A 26417-nucleotide genomic window follows, 5' to 3' on the forward strand; every position below is an offset into this window, starting at 1 on the left:
AAAGCTACCCTATGCCCATCTCCCCTGCTGCCTTCTTAGTTTTTGTTGTTGATTTTAAATATGCACAGTATCAGTTTTATTTACGGATCAGTCAGTCCTGAATACACCTTAGATCCTCAGGCTTCAAACAATTCAAAACATGAACTTTTACCTGTAAGGACAGGAGGCTGATAAGAAAAGTCCTTTCCCCACAAAAGCCGGAACTTTGTATGCTTTTGCAGGGTGGAATGAAAGCGCCGTGCAACTAACTACTGCTGCTTCCACTTGTGAATTAACCACCTGTACTCCCACCATGGGCCGAACAGCAACAGGCCCTGGTCCTTGCTCACTGGCATTATCTCCACAGTGCTGCCACAGCCGGCAGCAGGAAGCCGAGCCAAGAGCACACGCATGCTACCTGGGAATAGGAGAATTTTCTGTTGAGCCCTTCCCCACTGAGCCGGGATGCTGTGCGGTGCAGTAGCTGAGGATGTACTTTCCGCTCGGCTGCCAACACATCGCCACCACGCCGTGATTCACCTGCTGACGAACAGGAACACCCAGGGAGAGACCAGGTGTTGGGCAGCGCTTGGTCGACTTAGGCCACGACACCTTTTAAAAGCCTTGCAACACCGCTCTTAGCGACACCAGGAATGACTAATTGGGATGCCTGCTAATGAGGGAGCATTTCTGTATTTGTCTCATAGCACCCCCACCCCCAGTTCACCTTATGGTCTTGCACATGTCACAGAAAGGGCTCAACAGAATCAGCTTTGACAACTCCCTTTCAAAGACAGGAAGAGGAAAAAGCATCAGATATTTTTGTCTTCAAGATCCTGGGGGGTGGCAGGGTAGGGAGAGTGTTTATAGAAATAGCCAAGCACTCCAGCAATCTGCTTTTGCCCAACAGCACTCGGCTTTCCCCAGAACTGACAATCCCTTTTCCCTGCAGCAGACAAACATAAAACCCATCCTCCTTCACCTGAGCCCTAGAAACCATCGACTCTATCACTGAGAACACATGCAGCACAGCAGTAGCAGTCTATTGGCTTCCCCTACACAGATAGGGGACATAAATCATTCCCTTATTTACTGCATAAGAAGTATTATGGGACTGAAGAAATCCATCTTTTGCTTCACAAAATCATGTTGCTTTTTCAGAAGCCTGGGAGAGAAAGTTATTTATGGTACTACTACTTGTCCAAAAGGCTTGCTTACCTTAATTACCTGTACGTTTACCATTGTGCATGACATATCTACAATGTATGTTTATATCCATTCTGCTTTCTAACAAAGAGACGAACAATTTGTTCAGCAGAAGCCATTCTGCCAAAGGAAACATTCAGAAGCTACAGCTTTTCCAGCAAGCCACAGGAAAGCTCAATCCACAGTGCAGGTAGAAGAGATCTCAAAAAAATCCTGCATTAATTTTGCTAGCACATGACTTCTGGCTATGGCAGTGGAAATTTTAGAACTTATTTTTTGATTCTGTATTACTGGTGGGCAGGGCTAGGTTCCAACCTGGGATGTATTCCTTTGGTTGCAACCACAGCACTGGGGGTAGGGAGCACACACAGAAAGCAGGATAAGGCTTGCAAAGCAGATTACACTGAAAAGAAGACTAAAGCACTGGGCCTTCCCTGCTGATTAGAGGGATATCAGCAATTAGAAGATTCATGGAATATATGTGTATGCATAAAGAATAGAATATGATGTTCAAAATAAGTCTGCTTTTCTCCTGTCTGCAGACTAGGATGCAATTTGGGTGCATCCAGGATGTTTACCTGGGCATTCACTCCTTCTCATGGCTCACAACCCCATGGTGCTCAAAGCACACCACAACACGTCTGCTCACCTTGTCAGGCAAACTCTGATGCACATACCAACTAGCAATAACAACACTTTAAGCAATTCACGGGTACAAATGCCTTCTACTTAAACCTTTTGCATCACAAGAGGGACTAGGTTTTATCACTTTGAAGTCCATGGGTAAAAAAAAAAACACAAAAACAAACAATAAAACAAACAATATCCAGTCCCCTTCCAGGTATTGAGAATAGACTGGGATTTACTTCTGTTTGCATGTGCTTTCAGAGCTCACAAATTAGAATAACCGTCACATATTTACCTCAGGTCAAAGTTGCACATACCACAAGTATTCTACCCACCCCATACACATTTCAACTGAGTCACATTTAGGAATTACCTAAGGGAAATTCAGAAGAGCAATTCAAAGTTTTTTGTAATCCTTCAGTTGGAGAAACAGAACAGATTGGGTAACTGAATTCACACATATTGCAACAGGCCAATAATTCCAGTCACACTGTTGTAACTTAATGCAACATCCACCCAAGGGGGAAAGGGCATCCCCTATCAGGAGAACACATACAGAAAAACTTGTAGCAAGGTTCAAAACCTGGCAGAGTATTTGGGGCTGCTAAACACAGATCAGAAAAAAAAGTGCTTTATACAAAACAGGAATTTATTTCCTGCTGAGTAAAAAGCCTTACAGGTCATTAAAAACATTTTAATACTTTTCCCTTTATCTATTAGTTGCATCAGAAGAACAAGCCCTAAATGCTACCCAGGAAGCCACTAATTTGACTTCATGCAGATTGCCACCACAGTTCAAAGGGAAAAATGCTTCCAACTGGTCACGCTTCTGCTTTCACCCACAATCCTGTGCCACCACTCTTTCAAGAGGCAAACCTCTTGGGAAATTACCATCTCCTAGGCTGAGGAAAAATGTGGCTCTTCTTTAGGACTGACTTAGATCTTTTTTTTCTTTTGGGTTACGCAGCAGTCATTTCCAAGCTTCAATTTGTACATAGGGAAATCATACACTAAATCTACTCTTCATTTGGGTAGCAAGGAGCAGTGAATTTGTTTGAGACCATCTTTGCAACAGCTACTTGTGACAGAATTGCTACGGAAGATGTTACATTAATATAGGACAGGACGACTCCAATGCATTAAGCCACGGGTCCTAAACAGGGCTAGAAGCATGCCAAATGTCTCCCAGTTCAAGAATACCTACCTGCACAAGCCAATTTGAACCAAGATACCTATTTGCTCTCAGAAATTACAAATTCCAGATGATTTAATAGAGACTTAGCCAGTATCTTCCTTCAAACACTGATATGGGAGGATTGTTGCTATTCTTTAAACTCACTTAAAATAAATAACAAAACTCACCGCCTGACAAAATTTCTTCTATTAAGAGCTAGAAGTCTTCATTTCACGTCCTTCAAAACAAAGCCGCATGTATTAATGAGCCTATCTGTTACAGTATTGATTTAGGCAACATTTTAAATCAGAAGCTTACACCTCCAATAATCTTACACCACTACTTTGCCACAGAAGTAGCCTCAGAAGCCAATTCCAGTGTATTTAGTCCAGAATGATCTCACTGAAGTGGAGATCGCAGCTCATGGGACTTTATCTGCCACATAAATTTCATCTCATTGAACACATTTATACCATAAGAGACAAAACAGGACACAAAAAAAAAAAAAAAAAAAAAAACACAAATTTCAATACCCTTTCCTATCCCCGTTCAAGTTTCTTATTATCACAAATGAAATTCCTCTGGAATCTCAATGAGTTAAAGGAGTAATAGGTATTAACCATGGAATACATTAACATACACTAGTCATTAATTTTAAATGAACTACACAAAAACCATTGGTAATTACCATCACCCGATCGTCCTGTGAAATTGGTGTGTCAGGGATCTGGTTACCCAGCCTGATGGTAGCACTTTAAAGCTCACCATCCAACAGGAGCAAGAAAAAAGTTTGTGCACCTGGATTTGAGATATAAAAGGAAAAAAAAACAGAGGAACAAAATAATTGTAAAATCTTTATACGGAAAATCTGGAGTTACAGATAGGGAAAGACAAACTTGCAAGAAGCACAGAAATGAGGAATTTGATATCAATCAAGTAACGTTAGAATACAGGCCAATGTGTTCTACAGGAGCCAACACTAGGATCACAGCAAATACTTCACACAGGCAGTGCCACCCTCTATACACTACTGTATACATACACATCTTCCATAGCATGTACCTCTAGCAGAAGTCAAACAGATTAGTTAAAACAGGTAAAATACCTCTACGAGGAGTTCTTCCTGAGCCTCGTAAAAGAAGGATTACATTTCTGTGCAAATGCATTGACGATTAGAAAAATCCAAGTTAAATAATCATTGTTTAGCTATGTTCAGGAATACCTGAAATCTTGCTTAGGACCTTTCACTTATAACAAGAACTATAAATCTACCAGAGGTACAAGAGGGGTTGTTTACCGAAATCTAAGATAGAAAGGTCAAATAAAAATGGCAATGGCAAATAAATAGTCTTTTAAAAATCCCAGTAATTTTGAAGACAAGCAATATTAAAAAGCTCCTTACTACGTGCTCGTATCTAAAATGCTTCAAAAATGATAAAATGAAAACCTGTTAGATGTTAGCCAAGTGGGTCTATTTCTATCTTAACATTTTCCCCAAAGACCTAAGAAAGGTCAGCTACCACATTAGTTTTTCTGCCTTCAACAAAAGATTACTTATTATTCCTTCCCATTCTCCTTCCATGACACATCACTTGCACCAAGGACTTCATAAAGCTGCACTAGAGTTTAATTTTGACAAAAAAGCAAGCAGTTAAAGGTTGTCCAAAAAAAAAAAAAAACAAACCAACTTGTCTTTTCTGAAGACTGAAGTGAAATAATTTAAAAGAAATCGAACCCTAGTAGGAAAAAAAGAGAAGTTGATCCAAAAAGAGAAAATACGCAATAAATCAGTGGGTGGAGAAGAGTCACTGTAATTTACAACTTATTGCAATACTTATACTTCTAAAAACAAGAACATACAGAACACAGAAGCATGAAGAGCTTACTACAAACAGAATGAATTGCAATTGCAGGACAGCAGAGACTCCCAGGCTCCTCATCCCTTCCACCCGTGGGCAAAACCATGTCTGTTCTGCTGGGCTTCAGAGGCAAGCCACAGTCTGCAGCCAACAAAGTAACTCCCATCAGCACCAGATTAAGAACAGGGGCAGCAGCAAATCTGCCAAAGCACGAGACCCGGAACTAGCTGGGAAACCATGCCTCTGGCAGTTAGCACAGTGCTTTTAAGTCCCCAGAGCTGGGAGCTGAGGTCTGTCAACACAGAGGCAAGGAGGACTTCTGCAGCTCCACCGATCCGATGACATGTCTAGGCAGAGGCTGCTGCCTTACCATCATCTTAAGGTAGCATTTTCCAATTGCTACAGGTGAAATATTATTTTGCAACAGAACTGCTTCTCTGAAATTCCAAGAAGTCAGAAGAGGCACAGAGGGAGCGTCTGTAGTGTCAGACGCACGTTGAGCCCGCAATCTGGTTCTTCACCTGCAGCTCTTCAAGAAGTCTTTTACACACAAATCTCCAACACTTCAGTGAGATAAATATGTATTATCCTCCCTTCAAAACTGTGCAGAATACAAAAAGCCCTCCTACACAAGTTCAGAGATGCTCAATGGAGCTGAAACCTTCAGAAAACATTCCCACCAAGCACAATTCCAACACAACCTCTACTGACATTTCCTCACCAGTAACGATGCTCCTGGTGAAGCTCCAGTACACTGAGTGTTATACCTGTTAGTCAAGCACTTGGAAAAGAACGGCTGTAGGATCTGGAAGTTGCTGTTACCATACAGTCAGCGAGCAAACTATGATTTTATTTTTAACAGATTCCTCATACTTTCAAAACCACTTTCTCTGCTCTTTGTGTAGATGCAAATTGCCAGGAAGCATATTTTCACTGAAGGCTTACTCCTAGTTCGCACAAAGAACAAATAAAAAAATCTAGCACATTATACTTTCTCCATTCATGTCCTCTTCTGCTATGAACTACTTCATTCTTGTTTCTCAAACATTCATAATTGCAAGCAACACAAAGCATCTTTTCCATCCAAAAGATCTTTGTTCATTATACCAGAGTCAATTCACGATAACAGTTCACAGGCAACTTATACTAGCTCATTCCCTCAACAGAAAAAAAATAATAAAATAATAAAAAAAATAAATCACACAACCAAATCCCCCTTCCAACACAGGTTTTGGAGATTTAGTCAATAGTAATATCACATATAGCTATCTTAAAAAAGGATATTCAAATACTTATTTTTCCAGGTAACTAGTTGCTGGGATCAAAATTAACCCCCCAAAAAACTAATTTGGTCATGAGTGAGAAGAGAAGCACCCCAGAAAAGTAAAGATTTAGAGACTTTGATCTGAAAACTCCTGCAGCAATGGATTTAGAAATAAACATATTAGAAACAGAACATGCACCAAGAGAGAGGGGTCAGCTTCTGGCACAGCTTTTTCCAAAGCCAGATTTTTCCACTTAGGAGAGCAGTTGTTTCAACTCTTTTCTCTTCTCTTATACTACCTGGCTGAAGCAGCCTCTTCAGGGTCACCCTGCCAAGCCAAAATAATCCACCAGTCCCTCAACAATTCTGAGCAATAAACAAACAACTGCTGCATCTGTTCTCTTCTAAAAGGGAGGAGAGAACAAATCAGAATTACCTGGCGCTGTAGGATGTCTGCATCTTTACAGAAAATTTGTTCATTATTAAAGAAAAAAAATCAAAAAGAGATCTACACCCCTCAAAAAATTACATCTGATTGAGAAGGCAAACAGTGAGGTACAATACTATGCAATGCAGCATTGTAAGTCTCTCCTTGTCTCTGTGGAGAGAAAAAAAAAGAATCAACTCCTCATTAATCTGATGAAAGATTATCTAAAACCTCTTTGGATTAGTCCACAGTTGAAAATGTTGTCTACATCACTGATTAAATTAAAGGTCACTATAAAAAAAACTTCAGGGGAAATTTTGACTAAGTGACTTATAGAAAAGCATGTTTCCAAAACAAAGAAAGACAAGCTGCCCTAAATCCTAAATTAAAAGTGACTTATCAGAATTGTGTTAGACTCATTTTTCCCAGCAATTCAAATGCGCATTAATAAGTACAATTTCATGCAGGTATCAAGTGAGTGTTCAGGAACCTCGTTACATTTACATACACTTCATTATGTTGTATACCCACATTATATCAAACTAAACCTCGTGTCTTGTTAGGATGCTTCTCCTAAAAGGACTTTTGTGAGGTGTTATGTTCTTGAACTTCTTTATTGTTTCCCTCCTCCCCACAAAAGCCCTGAAAATGGCAAAATACAAGTAAGCACAAACATAAGATACATCTAGACAAGACAGATGCATTAACACACAATTCTACACTAAGTGACACCACTCCACTCGATCAGGACATCCAAGAGCCAGGTAACAGAAAAACTAATTCAAGCTTTAATCATTCCATTGAAGATTAGGGTGGTTGGAGGGGAGGAGAACATAAAAACACCCCACAGGCTTTCAGTCAATGTTCACAGCAACTGCAAAATTAAGAGAGTCATCACATGCCTTCGTAAGAGAACAGCAGAAAGGACCACATTAAAAATAAATATCTGTCCACATTAAGCTAGACACAGATGAGCAATGCCAATTAATAACTTGAAGTCTGGGTCTTCATATAAGATGTAGTTATGAAAGATCATTGAAAAAAGGAATGGAATTTACAGATTGGCAAACTGTACCCCATAGCTATCTAAAGACATTATTTTTTGCACTGAATTTTTAATGATTCATAAAACCATACATTTCAGATCTACAAGCTTTATTCTGACTTCATGTTTTGCAGAGGACTAACAGCAGAACCAGTGCTTTAGGGCTTTGTTATCATAAGAATGTAGTACACGGTCATTTTTCTTTATTACTCAGAGATGCTTTCAAAATTAGAGACAAGAGGTTCTCAGGTTCAACTAAATAGCACTAACGCATTTAGTGCTAGAACGTATTTCGGTTTGGACAAGGAACATGGCTCTCAGCTGCAAGTAACAGCTAAAAAAAAAAAAAAAAGTTAAAAACAAAATAAAGAGCTACAGAACCACAACAGACCAGCAATACCCTACATATGTATTTTATTGTCTAAGTATATTCCAAAAGGTCACAATGGTAAAGGAAGACAGGAAAAAAACAAAGGGGGGGAGGAGAAGAATCTTTCTACTCAACTTCTCACGGAGCAAACCAAGCCCAACAGCTGCAGCACCTTTGCAGTTAGGGCGCACTCAGCGAGTCCTCTCCTCTACCTGCCAAGTTCTCACAACTTCATGCATACAAAGGTCAGCAGGACTTTTTGCAGTCCTTCACTGCCATGCATCTGTGAATGTGTTTTTATACCTGTAATTTTTTATTTTTTTTTATGATGTACCTTCGGACAGAAGCAGCATATTGTGTCCAGGTCTTCCAGCACAGCCATATCATTCCTGCTGCCTTTGTAACAGCTCTACAGCCTGTGAGAAGCTCAAGAAATACAAACCTCCCTACAGAAATGTAGACGCCTTCACATGCCTAGGACCTCAGCATGCCCCAAGCACAATGTAGTCATTATCTGAGGATTATCTGGTTCTGATCTCTCTCATCCTCCAGCTTTGGTGGTATTTTTTCAACTTCTAAAGGGCAAATCCCCAGGCAATTGGCAAAAAAAAAAAAAAAAAAAAAAAAAGAAAATAACTAAGGCTTCTTTCAGAAAGCTTACATTTTCTATGGGAAGAAGGAAAGCTTCATCTATCTTAGAAATCTTCTACAAATAAACAAGTATTCACACACAACTACAAAGATACTCAACATAAGAAAATTAACTAACCCAAAAATAAATAGCAAGCTACAGCCATTAAAATAGAGAATAATTGATAGAGTTGGTTACACAAGCTCACTTCCGCCTCATCTTCCTAAGGAAAACTAAAAGCATCTTTGATAAATGCAAAACAACAAAAAAAAATAATTCCAGATAGAACAGTACAGAATTTCTCAGAAGTTTGAAAGTGTAATCACTGGAAGGTCCAAAAGACAGAAAAGCTCAGGAAAGGGTCACTAAACAGCAATTTGCATCTTACCATCAAGTCTTTTGAGAATTGCAATTGAGAGTTTGAGAAGTGGTGGGCTAAAGGTAATTCAGAAGTAACTAATCCCAAAATTTAGTCAGACTAAACCCAGATTTCTGCAAGATTACTGGTTTTTGAATTGTTTCTGCCACTTCAGGTATTGCTGTTAAGAGAGTTAGTCTTGCAAATAACTCTACTATGCCACCCATTGAGTAGCCTCGCCTCCCACTGAATTTAATGAAAAATTAATGAAGATGGGTATTAGCATCTATTCGTGCTACCTGGAACCTGCAAAGGCAAGAAATGTAAATCAGCACCACATGACCAAAAAAAAAAGTTCTTTGTGACCTCATTTTGGAAGGAAATGGTTTATAGACTAATTTCCAGGCTTCTTTGAAGGACCAGAGCAGGTAAACATGTCGAGTTTTAGTATTATAAAGAGGGTGAAGATTAGCACTCACATAGTGCTTTGAACAAGTAAGCCCACATAGAATCACTAACTTAACACTAACAGGGCAACAGCAAAGACTAAGAACCAGACTGAGTTGAAACAGCTGAAGAATCACTTCATCTCTTTCTAACAAGAAGTGTGCAGAAATCATAAGCTACCAACAACAGCTTCTATGCTTTAAATTCTTTTAACTTCTAATTCATAGAAAGATCTGTAGAAGGTTAATAAAATGCAAAGTCAACCCTGAAGAAGCCTCTTCTCAAGAGTATCAGGAAAACAAAATGTCAAACTTTGTGCATAATTGGCAAGTATCAGGCATCTCTCTCTGCTTCAGGAAACATTCATTTCATTTCATTCAGACTTATGTTCAATCCAAGTACCTAGAAACTAAAATGCAAAAGTTCAGTAGCACTGCAGCTTTCCAGCTGGAGGACACAGTACAGAGTGGTGAGGGTAGGAAAACATCCAAGATGTGAAAATTTTCCCAAGACTATGAAAAAATTGAAACAGAATCCAGATAGCCCTAATAAGCTGATTTTCTGCCTGTGTGGAAGGCAAATAATAAAAACAATCCACCCAACACAGAAATACAGTCAAACCCTGACAAGCAAAGATATAAAGCAAAGCTCCGTTAAAAGCATTAGGACAGACAACCCAAACTTTCCCAGCTGAACTATCAAGACATAAGGGGCCTTGTTTCAGCTTGACAAAAACCTTCTAGGGCCATGCAACTGCTAGATATATTTCAGTAGAGTCTCTCAAATATTAATTTTGCATTAAAGAGTGGTTTAAACATTTTATGATTAAAAATACTGGACTACAACAGACAAAAAACCCTCAGGTGCACAGGACTGAAACATCCATACAATTCCTAGCCATTCAATTACAGTACACTCAAATACTTGTCAACTTTGGCAAAAGTATTTAAGGCAAAAGAAGTATTCAGAAGCATTCATATTTGTGTTCCCATTTAAATATGCATTTTCCTATTTTTCACATAGTATTTATAACTTTAGATGTTTCAAGATGTCACCTATTGAATCGACAGAAGTTGGCATGAATCTTCCCTGGACTTTGTTCTCTAGAACATGAAAGAGATCACTGCCAAAAACAGGACATTAAAAATCAAAGTCACCAGCTTGATTTGCATTCTCTTCCATTTCTTATATTAGACACATAACAGTGCAATAGTTAATGGCTCAGCTTAATGTATTAAGCTCTTTTTTTTTTCCCTTCCAAAATCGTGATTTGGGTAATTTGTATTGCCAAAAAACTGTGATACATTTTAATTTCAACATATTATAGGTCAATTACAGATTGCCTGACCTTAACAGCTGTTTTACAGGCTTGATTCTTATTGAAATCAACTGAGTCAGAAAATGATGTGCACCTCCCACAATTTTTTTCATCTTAATTGCAAAGAAACTATGGCAGATGATACATGAAAAGCAATTCTGCAAGTAATCTGAATTAACAGGATCATATTATAGAAAAGCAGATATAAATACACTGTATTTGTCATAAGGAAAAAAATGAGTACGCTGTGATGACAAACCGACATCTTCGCATACCTCAAAGCCCTTTTGTTCACACCCCTGCACAACAAAAGCATAAGAGGATCCTTCCTACTCTATTTTTCTCTGTCAAAAATGTGGGTACTGGTAACACCCTTAGAAGGATGATTTGTCATGTGAAGAGTCTCAAAAGAAGTAAACAAAATATGATTGGGAAGAACAGGAACAGAGTTTTCCTCTTTCTTCCGTCAGCATAAGTCTACCACAGCATGAATCTGGACATGAACTTAGAGTACAAATCAAAGTTTTCTAAAAGGCTCAGATTCGTTAATATTTTCTTAAAAAGTTTTCAGCACTCCTTGGAAAATGTTCTCACTGCCTTTGGTGAAAAGTAGCTTCCAATGATCAATAATGCAGGAAGCAACACAGACAGCCATTACTCATTTTCTTTCAGCTCAGAAAGCAATTATTTGTTCCTATCTGGCATAATTCACTCATACAGCATGCAGACATAGACATAGGTCCTTATCTTAGTGGAAAGTAGACCTCAGGTAGACTAGGTTAACAGGACAACATCTGGAAGTGAAATCGTTTCCCCAGGTCTCTTTACACCTGAGATGCACATACTAGTTTCTGACTGACTACATATGGGGCTGTAAATCATACAGGCAGATCTTACTTTTGGAAATGTTAATTGAGGTAGTTGTGTCCAGGAATCCCATTTGACAAATCCATAGGCTGAAAATGGAAAGGGTAGCAGGTCAGTGCCTGATTCCATGGTTGCCTGCTGAAATAATACTGCAATATGAAGGAAGTAGCTTTTTTTTTTTAATAAATAAATAAATAGCTAAGAAGAACCCCAGCTCCACTCTAAATTCAACTAGTACTCATGGAGGCTCTCTACTTTCACTCTTCCTTGCAGTTACTTCCATGTAAAAAAGGACTAAAATCATCTCTGTATCAGCCCATGATATTTGCTATTTCATAAACAGTTACTAACATCGATATGTTTGTCTAGCAAAAGCTGCAAATGCCTTCAGCACTGTAAAAGTTTCTAATATCCCAGCCAGAAATAACATCTATAGTCTCAACCGCTTAATAAAATACGTAAGAACTAATTCACACCCCTGTATGTGGGTTACATTTTGTGCATGCGTGCTCATAGAAAGGGAAGTGTCATTAATGTAGCTTCAAGGAAATTAATTTTAGGTCATCAACGTTAAGGTCTTGATTTGCTGGGAGATAAAAGAACAGCAAAAACCACCAGATGGATTCAAAAGGGCAATGGGAAATAACTGTCTTTTAGCCATATCCTGCCTTCTTCAATTATAGTATTATGCAGGAGATTCTAATTTCAGACACATGGCAACGTTGTGGGTTTTTTTTATGTATATATAGATATACACATGCTTAATAAATCTACCACATGTTCTTCGTTAAATAGAGTCAATCAGCTATACAAGCTCTAAATTACATACAACGTTAATAATTCAGTGAGTGCATACGTACTCTCTTCCTCATACATCACCATACATCAGGGGTGTAGTTGTTTAAGTGAGGCCTTTAATTAATGAGAGGTCAAGTCAAAGAAGCCAAGCATGGGTGGCAGCTGCAGTTGTCTTCCAGGATAGGGTGACAAAACAGTTGATGACTGGAGTATGAGAAAGCTGCACTCATCTCTAATGTGCTGCCTCTGCCATGCTATATATTATTACAACTTCACAGACTGGACTGGTTGCTCTTTTGGGGAAACTGAAAAAAAAAATAAAACCAGTGAACTCAAAATCTAGATGTGAAATGGAAATCTTCTCACCTTGCATTCATCACCACCCAGAGAGGCAAACTGCTCTCCATTAAACCACGGAACAGCCTCTACACCCCCCTCAGAAATTCCCCTAAGCCCCATGAAGGACTTGAAGTTAGACCGTAACTGGCAATGCCTTCTCAACAGCTTTCCTAGCATGACATCTGAATGTATCTCACAAATCTGCACTTATTTGGCTAGGGTGCTGGAGGGAGAGGCCTGAAAAGCCACTGCTCACACTGGAAGGAAATCTACAGTTAACCCTTAGCACTTCCATTGCTAAATATGCTGCTCGTGACACCTGGATGCAAGAAGCAGATTTCAAAAAGAATATACGGTGGGAAAGTAAAGTACTAAAACAACACTCTTGCTACAGTTCAGTGATTTCCTCATTTTTATCATTTTAATTATTAAGTTCTAGTTTGGTAGAAAGAATAAAAGAATATCTAGCTAGAATTTTAAAAATCTGACTACTAAAAATGAAACTGAAACATTGTCCCAGCTCAGAAATGAAGGGTTTATAATATCTGTTCAATACTCACAAAGAGCTAGCAACCACCTCTCAAAACTGCGTGACAGAAGAAACCAAGGTCTATACAACCAAACAGTTCATGCTTTTAAATACAAAACACTCCTAAATTAATATTTTCAGATACTCTCAAAGTCCATGAACTTTTCTAGAAGTGTCAGGCACATTTCTTCAGTCTAACCTCTAGACACTGTTACAGCATCCTGAAAACCTAGGCCTGTTGTAAATGGAATAACTGGAATTACAAAACAGGAGATGGTTTGCATGCACAGCTGGTCTCCTTTCTCCATCTACACTTCTTGTTATTCACAGAAGTAACAGATAAATAGAACAGTAGCAATTTGATCATTTTCATAAAACTACAAGAGTTGCCATGCATTTGTTCAGAAGGTTTATCAAGGACCTGACAAAGCCTTTATTAACTAGCACACTTTTGAGCTGACAGACATTTAGGATTATCTCTCCTTATTTCTTCCTCCTTTTCCCAATTCATTTGTTTAATACTTCGAGGCAAACTGAAAACAAGTAATTGTGAAAGCAATTAGACAAAAAAAAGAAAAAATGAACTGCTACTGAGAAAGTCTTACAAAGATAAGCCTTATCAAACTTCAGCAGTAAGGAAATGAGAAGCAACATATGGATCACTTCATTTACCACCAAAACATTTATTTATGCATTCAACCCCAAGCATTACACAAGAGTATTGGGACAGAAAGTAAAGCCCCTCCAAACAACAGGAACCACAGATACGTATTAAGCAAGCAGAATGAAAATGACAAGTTTTGAAGGCAGCCAGAGCAGAAGTCTTCACCTTGCATCTGATGCTTTGGGGGCACGAGACAGGAACATGAAGTGGGATGTGACCTGTAGGCAGGAAAGGTGCTACAGGAATTGTGTGGCCTGGATGCCAGACCAGCCTTTCCAGCCTCGACCAGAGAATACTCTGAAATGCGGCACAACCACGGGCAGACAGGTTCAACGCAACAGCTACGCGCCGAGAGACAGAGTGCTAAACCTAGACAAGAGCTTTCGCTGTCTGCTGAGTATCACCCGGTGGGCACTGCTCCCTAACCAAACTGCCCCTGTACAAGTGTCAGCATGACTATCGCCCTTCCTCTCAGAGAAGCCTTATTCCTTGGGCTACATTAGAGGAAATAAAAATGTCTGTTTTATGAGCCCAATCTTAATCCTGACTTGCACTGACACAAAATTATTTCTGCAGCTATTTAATTTCAGATCATAACTTCATGACAGCTCATAACAGGTTAGTTACATGTTTCAATCTGCTTTGACATCTCCAGTGTCAAAGGTGACAGTAGACCTCTGCATAAGCTACTAAAACCTAATAAAGCGATTTTTAGGACTCAAACAGATCCTTTTGAAGAGTGTCCTAATTCCTGAATATGCATTTCCCTACTCTTTTAAGAGATCTTCTTTTAAACTTGACTGTCCCATCTTCTCACAGCTTAAGGACAAGAACCCTGCATTGACATGACAAGCAGTCCAGGACACCCAAAGCTTTCACCAGCACCAAGGGACACCCCTTGGTTATTTCCTGTCATCCAACACCAGTGGGGTCAGAGAGCATAACAGTTTATAAACCACAGAGACACTAGGTAATGAATATTAAAGCCTGGTTCACACAACGATTCATTTGTGCTACCCTTTTGGCCTTTATGGGAAAACACCACTGTTCACTATGCTTATCGATCTTCTGTTATTCCTTGTCTGTCAGTCCTCTTGTCTTCTAGAATACTTACTTAACCACTCTGCTATGTATTGATTTGGTCTTTGCACAGCAGAACAACACACTTTGCTGTTTGGAGATGGCAGAGTTAAAATAGATAGAAGAGAAAGTCAATAAAGAGAGCTAGGAACTTTGGCGAGCGGGAAGGCAAGATGACCAGAGAATATGCCCTTTTCCACTACGATATTCTCAACTCTTTCCAAACATTAACAATAGGCTTAATTAGAGACAATAGTTCTGTGTACCTGCAGAATAAAGACAACTGTAAATAATCCGACACTTCAGAACCTCTCCTCTTCTTGCAGAGGGCAAAGCAGGAAGAAAAAACACCTGCAAAACTTACCCTGAAAACTTACCCCGCAGATGTTTCAGCCACTCTAACCCACTGTTGTCAAAACTTGCTCCTCTGCTCCTTCCCCAAGACTTCCAATGGGCTTGGGAGTGGCTTTGGCTAACAGGAAGTTTTGAGGCAACTCCTCTCAGATGCCTTAATTGAGCAATTTCAACTTAAGACACTCGTTTTTTATTTCCCAGAGATACTGGTCATCAAGGACTCCCACTAAAGAAATTGCAATGCATCTGTTAATCAGGTCTAAAAAGGGATACCTCCATTGCCCTGGAGATCCCAAATAATTCATTACTGTAACAGCCTTGCTCCACAGCAGGAAACTAGAGAGAAGGCAGAGGGCATAGGAACAGCAACACAGGCAAACAGCGTGCTACAGAACTGGTCTGATTGGAAGTCTCATACTACACCGGGCATACTGCTACTGTGCTTGCCAAAGGGGTGCCTTTTGCTCTGGAAGCATGCTCAGAACTCAAACTAAGTTAGTACATGGCAGCCTCTAATACAAAATTACTCCAATAAAGGACTTGTGTGAAAGAGCCTAAATGTCACCTTAAAAGACTTCACATTTCATTTGGCAATTAAGTAGGTACTTTGGGACACACCATGCACAACTTGGCCCAAATCCAGCCAATTGCATTCACCTCCAGATCTTTCAAAGAAAAAGATACAGACGCGTTAACTCTTCAGGTGCTTAAACCTCCGTCCTCACAACACTCCCAGGGAACAGGCACACAAAGGCAATGGCCATTTGGTGTGCAATCTTCATGGGATCTTGACCAATAATTATTAACTTTCTGCCTTCAAGTTTTGGGGTTTGACATGCTAACAGAAGCTTAAAAAAAAAAAAACACGTTAAACTGTCTAAGAAGAGACAATTCACAACTCTGACATGAACATTGGGTTATATATTTTTATGACTCCGTAATTGGGATTCTGTCTCACAAATCAATAAAAGAAGTTGAATTCAACTTCTTTTAGAAAGAAAAGCAGACCCCTTACTTTGTGGATCTGAACCACAATCCTCTATAATAATGGAGTAGTACACTTTTTTTTTTTAAATCAGCAAACAAAAACATCTTTACACATACCATAATGATATGCATCAGTACACTGAAGGAATAAACACAGAATGAAGAACTCTAACTGATAATCCTAAAGCTCTCACTATTCACTATGGTACCTCTAAAAGCGGTAAGTGTTGCTCTTTCACTAGAGAGAGGTTTCTGAGGAATAGACTACACTGTACTTTGCAGTTCTCCTTTTGCTCCCTAAATGTGAAGACTCCTTTTCCCTCAAGCCATGATTGTGGATCAGAAAAATCAGCTGGATTCAGAAAAATTGTTCCCAGATTGCACCCATCTTCTGTTTGCTGTTTCCATTCCAGCCCGCAAAGAAAAAGATTTTGCACATACAAGCCCACAGAGAAGCCCTGCTCAAAACATGGCCAACTTCAACCCTTGTATCAAGGAGAGGACACCAGGAACAGGGCTAATTGCACACAGCATTGCAAGGCTGGTTCTGACCTTCAGAGTTCTTGCACCACCAATATGAGAGAAAGCACATAAGAACTCAGACAAATTCATAGGGAGGCTTTTCTTCGAGCAGGTCTTTCACTGTATTGCCGGCACAAAGCCAACACCGCCTTACTTAACTCCCTCATTTGCCCCTTAAGTGCTGCATTCTTCATCAGTCCTGACACACAGTATTATTCTCTCTATTTTTCACAGTGCCACCGTCTTTCCCCCTGAAATCACAACATACCCTTTCTAGTGTCTACTTTACATTATCTAGAGTAAGAAAAGTCATTGTTCATCCCCTTTATTGGGCACACATGACATCCTTACGCATTTCCAGAGCTGATTTCTATTCTGAATATATTATGCCTTTTCTAATACCAAGTGTGCACTCATGAAGGCTCACAGTATTAACTCTTATTGTTACTTCTCTAACCTCTCAGCCTACATTACACTCCTCTTTCCCAACACACACTGTCATCTAATTGATTCATTTAGGGCAGTAAGGACTTCCAGAACACGATGCCTTTATTCAAGGATAAATGTTTCAAAGCACACTGAGTTAACACTACTATTCATGGCGAATATCTGATATAAACATTTCTAGCTTGCCAATGGAAAAGAAGACAAAGTCACTTAAATCTCTGGATTTTTCATGTGCGTATGACCAGAATTTACCCAAGCTCTTTTTCATTCTTTTGAAACTTACAATTTACTCAAATAAACAAGTGTTATCCTTCTTCAACTGCTGGGCTGGTATTGCCAGCTCCACCAGCTCCACCACACAAGTTACCTAGCTCATGGGCCATAACAGGCTCAAGCTTGGTCCTCAATATGGCACAAAGAACAGGACTGGGGAACAACAGCACAGGAAACGTGCCCTTATATACATACATGTTCACTGCTATGCTCATGCCTGCTTTTGTCTGTCCATCTCGCACAATGTAAGGTTGGTGGCCTCTCAGGCATGCCACAAGAGATTTCTTTACTCTGATTTCACCTAAAGGATCAGGTTCAGTTAGCACAGAAAGGTGAGGTTAGAGCAGCACAATCCCCAAATCTATCAGCTAACACGGTGTTCAAATATACATCTTCACTCTTCTAGCTACATGACTTTAAGTTTATCCCTGTTACTTTCTCTCTTGTTACTAGGTAAGTTTCACCATCTCCCATTGTTTTATTTACACTTCTACCATGAAAGAGAGATTATTGGTATTATACATTCTGCCTGGGTTTCCAGCTTCACATTGTTTAATTTGTAACATAGTTGTCTTAGAGTTTACTTACTTACAAAGAATTAAGCATTTGTTATTAGTACTTGAAACTACTAAATTATGTTATTATCCAAAGTAAAAGAAATAAGCTATTAAGAAAAGAACTTTATTGGGCTGTGTCCTCTTTCAAGTTCTCACTTCGGATTTCAGGATTTCATGAATAGATTTTCTTTTCTGAAATAAGGTAACACAAGTCATTTAAAGAAGTTCTTTGCAAAGTTTGCAAGGGATGTACACTCAGCTTAGTAATACAATGCACAGGCTATATCGTACAGCAGCCTAGCAGAGTTCAGTAAGAGACATCTTTGAACACAGGATTATCTTCTTGGTCTTTAGCTCAGAAGAGAAAGCACTTTACTCAACCCTACTTGGAAACACTACCACACACATCAGCACCTACTTGGGATATTAAAAACGTGCCACCCACAACAGAGCGGCTTGCTGGATCAGCTTTGAAGTCAATCAGAACGGTAACCTCTCATACATTAAAAAAGAGAACGAGTCTTTAAAAGTCAATTCTAACATCAAAAACGTCAGTTTACTTTCTTTGCTCCACTTAAACTGCTTTTACCTCTAATTTAGCACATTTTCAATTCAGAGAAAATTAATAGCATGTACTCAATCACGCTGCCTGAATTTTATTCAGAGATTAGGAAAATAGAGTTATTTTAAAATTCCAAATACAGCTACATTTTCCTGTAAAAAAATATGCCCCTGAGACTGTGAGCCTGCCTTGTTTTTCCTGACTTATGCAGGCGAGAACCTCTTGAAAAAGGAGTTGTGTGAAGACAGAGGAGTATGACAAAGCATCTTCACATAATATAGTCTTAGAGCAGTGAAATCTTACACTAATTTACCTTGCAGTTTCAATATGAAAGTTACAAAAGTTTAAATTAAATCAAGTTGCATACTAAAGTCCCCTAAATGATGGGCTATGGGAGGAGTTCCTTAAGACATCTGCTGACAGATACACATCACCAAGAAGTTGAGCACAGACGTCTGAAGGAACTTCAGCACATGCCGAATCGACACTGTAAACTGTTGGGCACCGAGCTGCAATGGAGGGGTAAAATACAGTGACACTGACAATTAAAAGAGAATCGGAAACTGAAAAAGCTGATACCTAGAAGAAGAAAAGGGAAACAAATTTGCGTGACAGAAAATCTCTCTTCTCTTGCTACCAAGAGCATATTAAAAATCCTCCCCTCGCCTTCCATCAAGAATAAATATCGCAGTTTCCTCTGCTGCTTGTTTTTCAGCTATCCCTTCCACTCCAGCAGCACCCATGCCAAGCTGCACATCCCACCGCGGCCAAATTTTTGTATCTCAGTTACACTGATGTAAGCGGGAAGTAACTCCAGCCCGCCGAACCTTGCCCAACGGTAAAAATAAACGCCTCAAACCCCGGGCGGTGCGGCCAGCCCCGAGCCGGGCACCACTCACCCTGAGCGGCCCCAGAGGCTGCCCGAGCCCCGGGGCTCCTCAGGCCGGCTCCTTGAGGGGAGCCCGGCGGGTCGGTCCCCTCAGGGTCGGTCCCCTCACGGCCACCTCAGCGGGCGCCGCCTCCGCCGTGCCCTAGGCCCTGCCCTGCCCGCCTCCCCTCACCGCCGGCCGCCCCGTCCCCCAGCCGTGCCCACAGCCCCGCGGACACCGCGGGTGAGGCGGTGGCAGCGCTTCCAGCCCCGGCGGCCGCGGCGCGGAGCCCGGCGGCGGGCCGAGGCGGCGCGGCGGGGCCCGCCCTGCGCCTCAGCTTACCTTACCCGCGGCTCATGGCACTGCCCGGCGCGGCCCCGGCGGCCCCCGGCCCGCGCCGGGCGGCAGCGAGGGGAGGAGAGGCGGCGGGGCTGCCCGGCACCGCCAATCCGGGCCCCGCGGGGGGCCGGGCCTGCCGGAGCCGCCGCCGCAGCGCCGGGCTGAGGGGAGGAGCGGGGAGAGGGCCCGCCGCGGGCGGAGGGAGGCGGGCTGAGGCCTGGGGAGGGTGGAAGGGGAGAGGTGGGTGTGAGGGGAGGGATGGTGTCGGCCGGGGCAGGGACCCCCGGGAGGGAGGGATCGCCTCAGCCCGCTCGCAAAGTTTGAGTCAGGCGGTGAGCGATGACACAAGGAAATGCCTCCCCTCCTGAGGAGCCGCTCAGAGGAAACTGGATGACCAACGCAGGGACTATAAAATGATTTCCTTCTCCCAGTCACTTGGAAAACATCTCTGACAAGTGCCTCGATGGAAGGGAGGCTGAGTTTGGGAGCAACGCGCTGAGCAAAGGCCATCAGCCACGCTGGCCTCGATGCTCCAGTGCGGGCCGTGTTTCCTTCCACCGGTGTTAAGAAAAAGCTGTTAATTCCTCTTGCTTGTGTCTGTGGTGAACAGGTTTATAAGCAGCCAGTTCTGGAGAATGTTCTGTTTGCTTTGGGTTTTTCTTGTAAACTGTATGTGGTGGTTTTGCAGGTAAATTTTTACCCCTGTAATCTCCGACCACATCGCTTCATAGAAGCAGACACTACCTGCAGGAAATGCATATGCAAGCTGACAAAATAAAGTGCTTTGGAATCAAAACATTACACAAATGGCCAAAAAAAAGGTCCATTATCAAAAAAAAATAAAAATAGGCAGTTATCCTAGGAAACATACCATGTCGGAGGTCATTTTATTTACGCTTTGTATTTGCCAGTTTGCAGCAGACAGAAGAAAAATAAAGTTAATACCCTCTGTCAAAAGGTTTTTGTTCTCATAATGGTCTCATGCCATAAAATATTACAGCCTTGCCACTGCTTTTACCCTTTACATCATTGTTCTTGCTTTTGAAAACTGTTAATGAGATCTTTCTGAGTCTCTTTATTTCATACCAGTGTTCAACTTTATGATACTTTATGTGGTGATGATGCCAAAATTAATTTATTTACTAGCCAACATGCAGTGGAATATGTGAGCAGAATTCAAATTGCTCCAAACTAGCTCCAAATATTTTAATATACAATACCATTTTTTAAATACTATCTTATCTCTAGCTGTATCACAGTCAGGGCTTGGTTTCCCATTCTAGGCATTATACCAGGCACATGGTAGTTAGTAGGTTTTGCAGTCTAATTCAAAAGTAGGTGTAGATAACTCTCCTACTGTTTTTCTCTTTACATTTCAAGGCCAATTCAACACTTGTGAAAATGAATTATGATCATTACTCCATCCATTATTATGTGGTAATTTTTTTAAGTTTAAAAGACTATTATGTTTTAAACACATGTAAAAAATGTATTTAATCATCTAGGATAGGTTTCTTTTTATAGCTCTCATAGTAAATAGGCAGACCTTTGAATCATTATACAGAGCTGGTGTTAGTGTTTCCAGAGTATGAAGATAAGATAATGGTTGTTTTCTTAATAGCAGGTTTTCCCTGTAGGAACAGAAGCTACAACTGAAACTGTGACCAATGTCTTGTTTTTCATCTGTGTTAAACTGTAAGCAATTCACAAGAAGTTTTGAAGCTTTTTCTACCCTCTGTTTGCACCTAATTTAGCCAACTCACAGTCTAAAAGGTGTGACCTCAAGAGAAAAAGTTTTGCATCTGAAGTTGGGTGCTCAGCAGAGGCTTCTTCCACAGAGGAATACAGCCTGAGTAAAGGCTGGAGCCAGCATCTAGGGAAAATGAGACGTGAGCTTTGCTACCTGCCTCAGCTTCACAGTGCACCTGGCCACTTGGGAATCCTCTTCTGAAGGCAAATCCCAGTCAGATGGAAAAAGGAAGTGTCTCTGGATTTCTGAGTCATTCCATGCTGCTAGAGTAAATGCTTTTGTTGGATAATTTATCTGCTATCCATCCTACAAAAAGACAAGAGAATAAAGTCATACCTATTTATTTTTAATATTTCAGTCTCCTACATATAAATATGCAGTCATTTTGAGAAACAAAAGGCCTGCAGGTGCTAGAAATAGGTATCTGTAGTCAGGAGCTGCTTTTGAAAATAATGACTTTAATCTTTCAGAATATGCAAGGAAGGCATTTAAATGCCTTTTTAAAACAGTGCTTGAGCAGGCTGTAAAATAAGAAGTAATATTTCTTTCCCAGAGCTACTGTGAGACTCAGTTCATTTCTCTGTAATGCCCCCATCAGAATTTCACAGCTCAGGACAGCTTAAGGCTTGTACTTTCATGAGAAAAGAACATTATGTGAGATTTGGATTTCCACAAGGTTTTCACAAGTCTCTTGGTGCTGTCAGTGAGATCTCCTGGGGAAGACCCAAGAACCACAGGACAGGCCTGCTTACAATTTTATGCTGCGAAGCTTTAAAACAAATGAGGCAGCAGCTGTGCCTGAACTCGTGAATTGTGGCATAGTTTTCTGTGTATGTGTGAGAACAGCTTTACTGTTATTTTGTTGGCTTGTTATCTGTACAGTATTAAACACAAAGGAGAGAGACTTCACACAGAAAAACAAACAAGCCCCCCACCCACTCAGTGTTTACAGCAGCCCAACAAGCACTTGCAAGGCCGAGGCTTCCTAGTGGGCTTCAGCTGGTTCTGACTGTGGGTACAGAGGAGAGCACGAGCTTCCTGAATAAACACACTCCTGCCACAGTGCTTGTGTGCCTATCTTCTGTTTGCCCAACACTGAAACAATAGTGTTCTCACCATCTCCCTGCCCAATGACTTCGCTGTCACCCTTGGACACGGATTCTGAAGTTGCAGACGTGCCCATCTTGGCTTCCAACACATCACTTTTCCCCATGCACTGGCCCCTGCCCTTTGCAGCAGACATTGTTGCTGGCTTTCATTTTTCCCCATCATCTTCCTCTTTCCCTCTCTCATTACTTCTCTTTATTTATTACAGGTCTCTAGATTGCCAGGTATCTCTGGAGAAACAGCTCTGTACTACTCCTCACATCAGGTTCTCACATACACTCAGAGAAGACACACTTCCAGAGGCAGGGGAAGTTCGAACTTCCACCTGTCTCCCTGCAGCTTAGGGCTGAAGGACAACAGCACAGGCCTCGCATGGCTGCCAGGTCATGTTGATGCACAGAACAGGCTAAAACCACATCAGCCAGGTGTGCAGAGTTAGAGCTGTGCTGCCAAGGTGACACCCAGAGGCCGACCTGTTCCCAGGGAAGGTGATTTACCATGCAGCCTAGGTGAAATAGTTTGAATGCGGTGAATTTGCACTGGTGCCTCTCAGGCCTGCCAAACCTTCTTGATGCTTCTTAGGCTAGTGTCATACCTGGCACTGGATCCAGATAGAGAAAACGGCCGGTGCACACCTATCTGCAATGCCATCCATCTCTGGGGAAGAGGTGCGTCCATGAGCTACACTGAACAGCTGTGTGCATGCTGCCAAAGTCACAGGAAGGTTGCAAGAGCTCGTATCTGGATTTCAGTGTACCTGGCAATTGCACAAAACTCTAAAAGGCTGAAATTTGATCTGCACATGATGGAGAAGTCAATATTCCTCCCTCTGCAGAGACCTTTGTGAGTTAGAATATATGCTGGCTGAGTGCTGGAGTACTTCAGAGTGCAACTGTGATAAAATGCAAAGCTGGGGGAAGGCATGGGGGATACAATGGCACTATTGTACATTTTGCCTGCACAGGCATTGCACCAAAAGTCCTTGACAGTAGCATCAGATGAGCCAGACATTTTTCTATTAATCAGGAAAAGCAAAGCACAAAATAAACAGCAAGCATCCTGACCTTTTAGCTGACAAATCATTCACCTATTTTAAATCTACAAGTAAATTTAGTACTCCTGATACAGAACAGCTGAAGCTACAGATTTAAAACAGGCAACTACACATCAACTTTTCCACATGCACAGCTCTGCCACAGGAACTTTAACAGCAGCCAGCAGTACCTTTCTGCTCCTGCCTAGGCAGATGCTTAGGTTCTACACTGATGCGCTTAATATAAATGATTAATAAAGAGAAAAGAGCATTGACCATAGAACAGGAATGAGCAGCAACCTTCAGATCTAGAGCTCCAAACCAACTTGCCCAATATTCAGGAGGAGCTAGGTCCATATTTAGGGGACATGTGGTCTAGTTATCCGTGACAATTTTATTGTTCCTTGTCTTCACAGGAAAAGACAGAAACATTAATACACATTAATAACAAGTGTGATTTGAACGATGTTACTGAAGTTACATTAGAGTCCTGCATGAATGCTGTTACTCAAAATTAAACTGGACTTCATTTGATTTTGCTTTCTTCAGTTTCAGAGTGAAGTACACTAAATCAGATTAATGTCACTTAATTCTGAATAAAAATATCTGCATAGGGACTTAATAGAATTTAAATAATCTACTTTAAAAGATAATTCAGGTAAGATTTCCTGAGTGTCCCCTTCAAGGAAAGACTCACATCAATAGACTTAATGGGAATTGTTCCTGGATCATGCTGGTATGAGGTCAAAACATCAACCAACGCCAACCAGAAAGTAGTGATGTCTGTCTCAGATGTCTTTGCTCTAAGAGCATGAGCATCTGATCCAGAGCCAGCTCCATCCTGGCCCTCTTCTCTAACAGGTTTGGACTCAGCATCTTGAGCCAAATGTTCTCAATGCCTCCAAAACTGGGGTTTTGTTCTGGACTTCATATTCTCCCTCTCTCCAATATTATTAATCTGTACACCACTTTAAGATAAAAACCTTAGCACAAAGACATAATAACATTTCACTGTACTAATCACTCAGGTGGCCAAATATAGAATCTATGCTCCTTAGACCACCTATTATAGGTGATAAACTGTTCTCCAAAGGGCAGTTCAGAACAGGACTCTCAGTGAGAGTAGTAGTGAGCAAAGTAACCTCATAGCTCAGACATCTGAAGTAGATAGATGTCTAATGTGAAGCATTTAGGATACCTCAATCAGCTTCACTTTGTAATTTTAGTGACCTGATGCATAACGAAGTCTTCAGACCTGCCCAGCTGCCCTGACCCTTCTGTTCAGCTTCCACAGCCATTTTATATTGCTATCTAATGCAAATAGCTTCACGCTGTGCATATGACTCCATATGGAGCCATATGACCTTGTTTTTTTCACATATAGGAGCTGTTCCCTGCTGTTCAAGAATGAGTCATGTCTTGTTCAGAGCATCATTAAATCTTTCAGTTAAGCATTGCTCAGTAATCTATCCAGCCAGTAACCCTGAGTCAAAATTTCAAGTGCTCATAGACAATGTAATACATTTTTCACATTAATCCGTTGAGATGTACTAAGGAGTCTAATAAATACATGCACAGTCTGCTCTGGAAGAAAAAGAAAAGTAAACTAAACACAGTCATACATTAACTCTTTAGAGCATCAAATCCAGATTTTAGAATATGAAAAACTTCCAAATTTGAGTGAGACAATGACGTATGCCTTCTATTGCATTTAGACAGAGACTTAATCTTGATATTCAAAGCCTTCCAAAACTCTTGTGATTTAAAAATAGCAAAATGTATTTCTTTTGAAGTATGGGCTTGTTACAGCTATATAGGAACCTCTTACTGAACTCAGACAGATCTTGAACCTCCCCAGGGGATGGTTTAGATGTCAGTGTTCATTCATTAACAGATTGGAAACTGTCCAGGACAATACTGCAAGAAAACACACGATGTCCAGGCTTTCTTTTTGTTTCTTCCTGTCTTAAATGGGATTTGCTGTGCATTTCTCTACAAATAAATTCAAGGTTAAATATGATGAACAGGGCAAGGAATGCTGAGAAATTTACCCCAATATTAGCAATGAATACTGCTTATTGGTCAACAGGGTCTTTCTCTTTAGAGGCAAGGGAAGCATCTAGCAAATCTTTGCCTGTGCAGTGAGAATCTCATCTCATGCTAATGCCAATACATCTTCCTGCTCTTCATCTCTAGTAGTGTGTGCAAATGTCTTACTCTTTATTAACGCGGAGACACATGCTGAGTAACTAGCCCTAATGCCATCCAGACACAGGGTTCGGGCAAAAGCTTACTGATCCCAACAAGTTAGATGTTACCTCTTGTTGGATATTCTTCTGTAGAAGAAACAAACAAGCTCTCTTACAGAAGCAGGCAGCTGAAACGGGAACAGTCACCCCTAAGAAAGAAGGCAGAAGGGCAGACCCTGTGGAGAAGTCAAAGCATTCAGGGTTTCTCCTGACTGAAATGCTGGGCTTTGAAGATATGGGGAGGAGGGCACTGCTCGGAGCAGCTATGTTCCTATAGTCTGACAGCAGTCTTCTCCCAAATCCAGGCAGAAACAGATAAACTCTGCTAGAATGACCTTGAGGAAAAGAAAAGAAAAAATGAGAAAAAAGAAAAAAAAAAAAAAGCT

At 40.9% G+C, this 26417-nt stretch overlaps 1 protein-coding gene across 7 annotated transcripts in view; it reads right to left on the bottom strand.

The window, feature by feature from the left end:
• Positions 1-26417, bottom strand: part of TEX2 (testis expressed 2) — a 61981-nt gene that overhangs the window by 29375 nt on the left and 6189 nt on the right. The window contains exon 1 of one of the 7 annotated variants that reach the window (XM_027471634.3): positions 19901-20066. The exons of 2 other annotated variants lie outside the window; for them this stretch is intronic. Coding sequence is in view for 3 of the 5 variants with exons in the window: in XM_072025558.1 (XP_071881659.1) it covers positions 19264-19330 (67 nt within the window). In the remaining 2 variants the exon portion in view is untranslated. Of the gene's footprint in view, positions 1-11602; positions 11661-12432; positions 12656-19263; positions 19346-19895; positions 20067-26417 lie in introns of those variants that run through there. 4 more of the 7 variants (XM_027471633.3, XM_072025558.1, XM_021267333.4 and 1 more) reach the window with 4 other exon arrangements.

The sequence above is a fragment of the Anas platyrhynchos genome, chromosome 19 (genome assembly GCF_047663525.1).
Source record: "Anas platyrhynchos isolate ZD024472 breed Pekin duck chromosome 19, IASCAAS_PekinDuck_T2T, whole genome shotgun sequence".
Taxonomy (NCBI): Eukaryota; Metazoa; Chordata; class Aves; order Anseriformes; family Anatidae; genus Anas; species Anas platyrhynchos.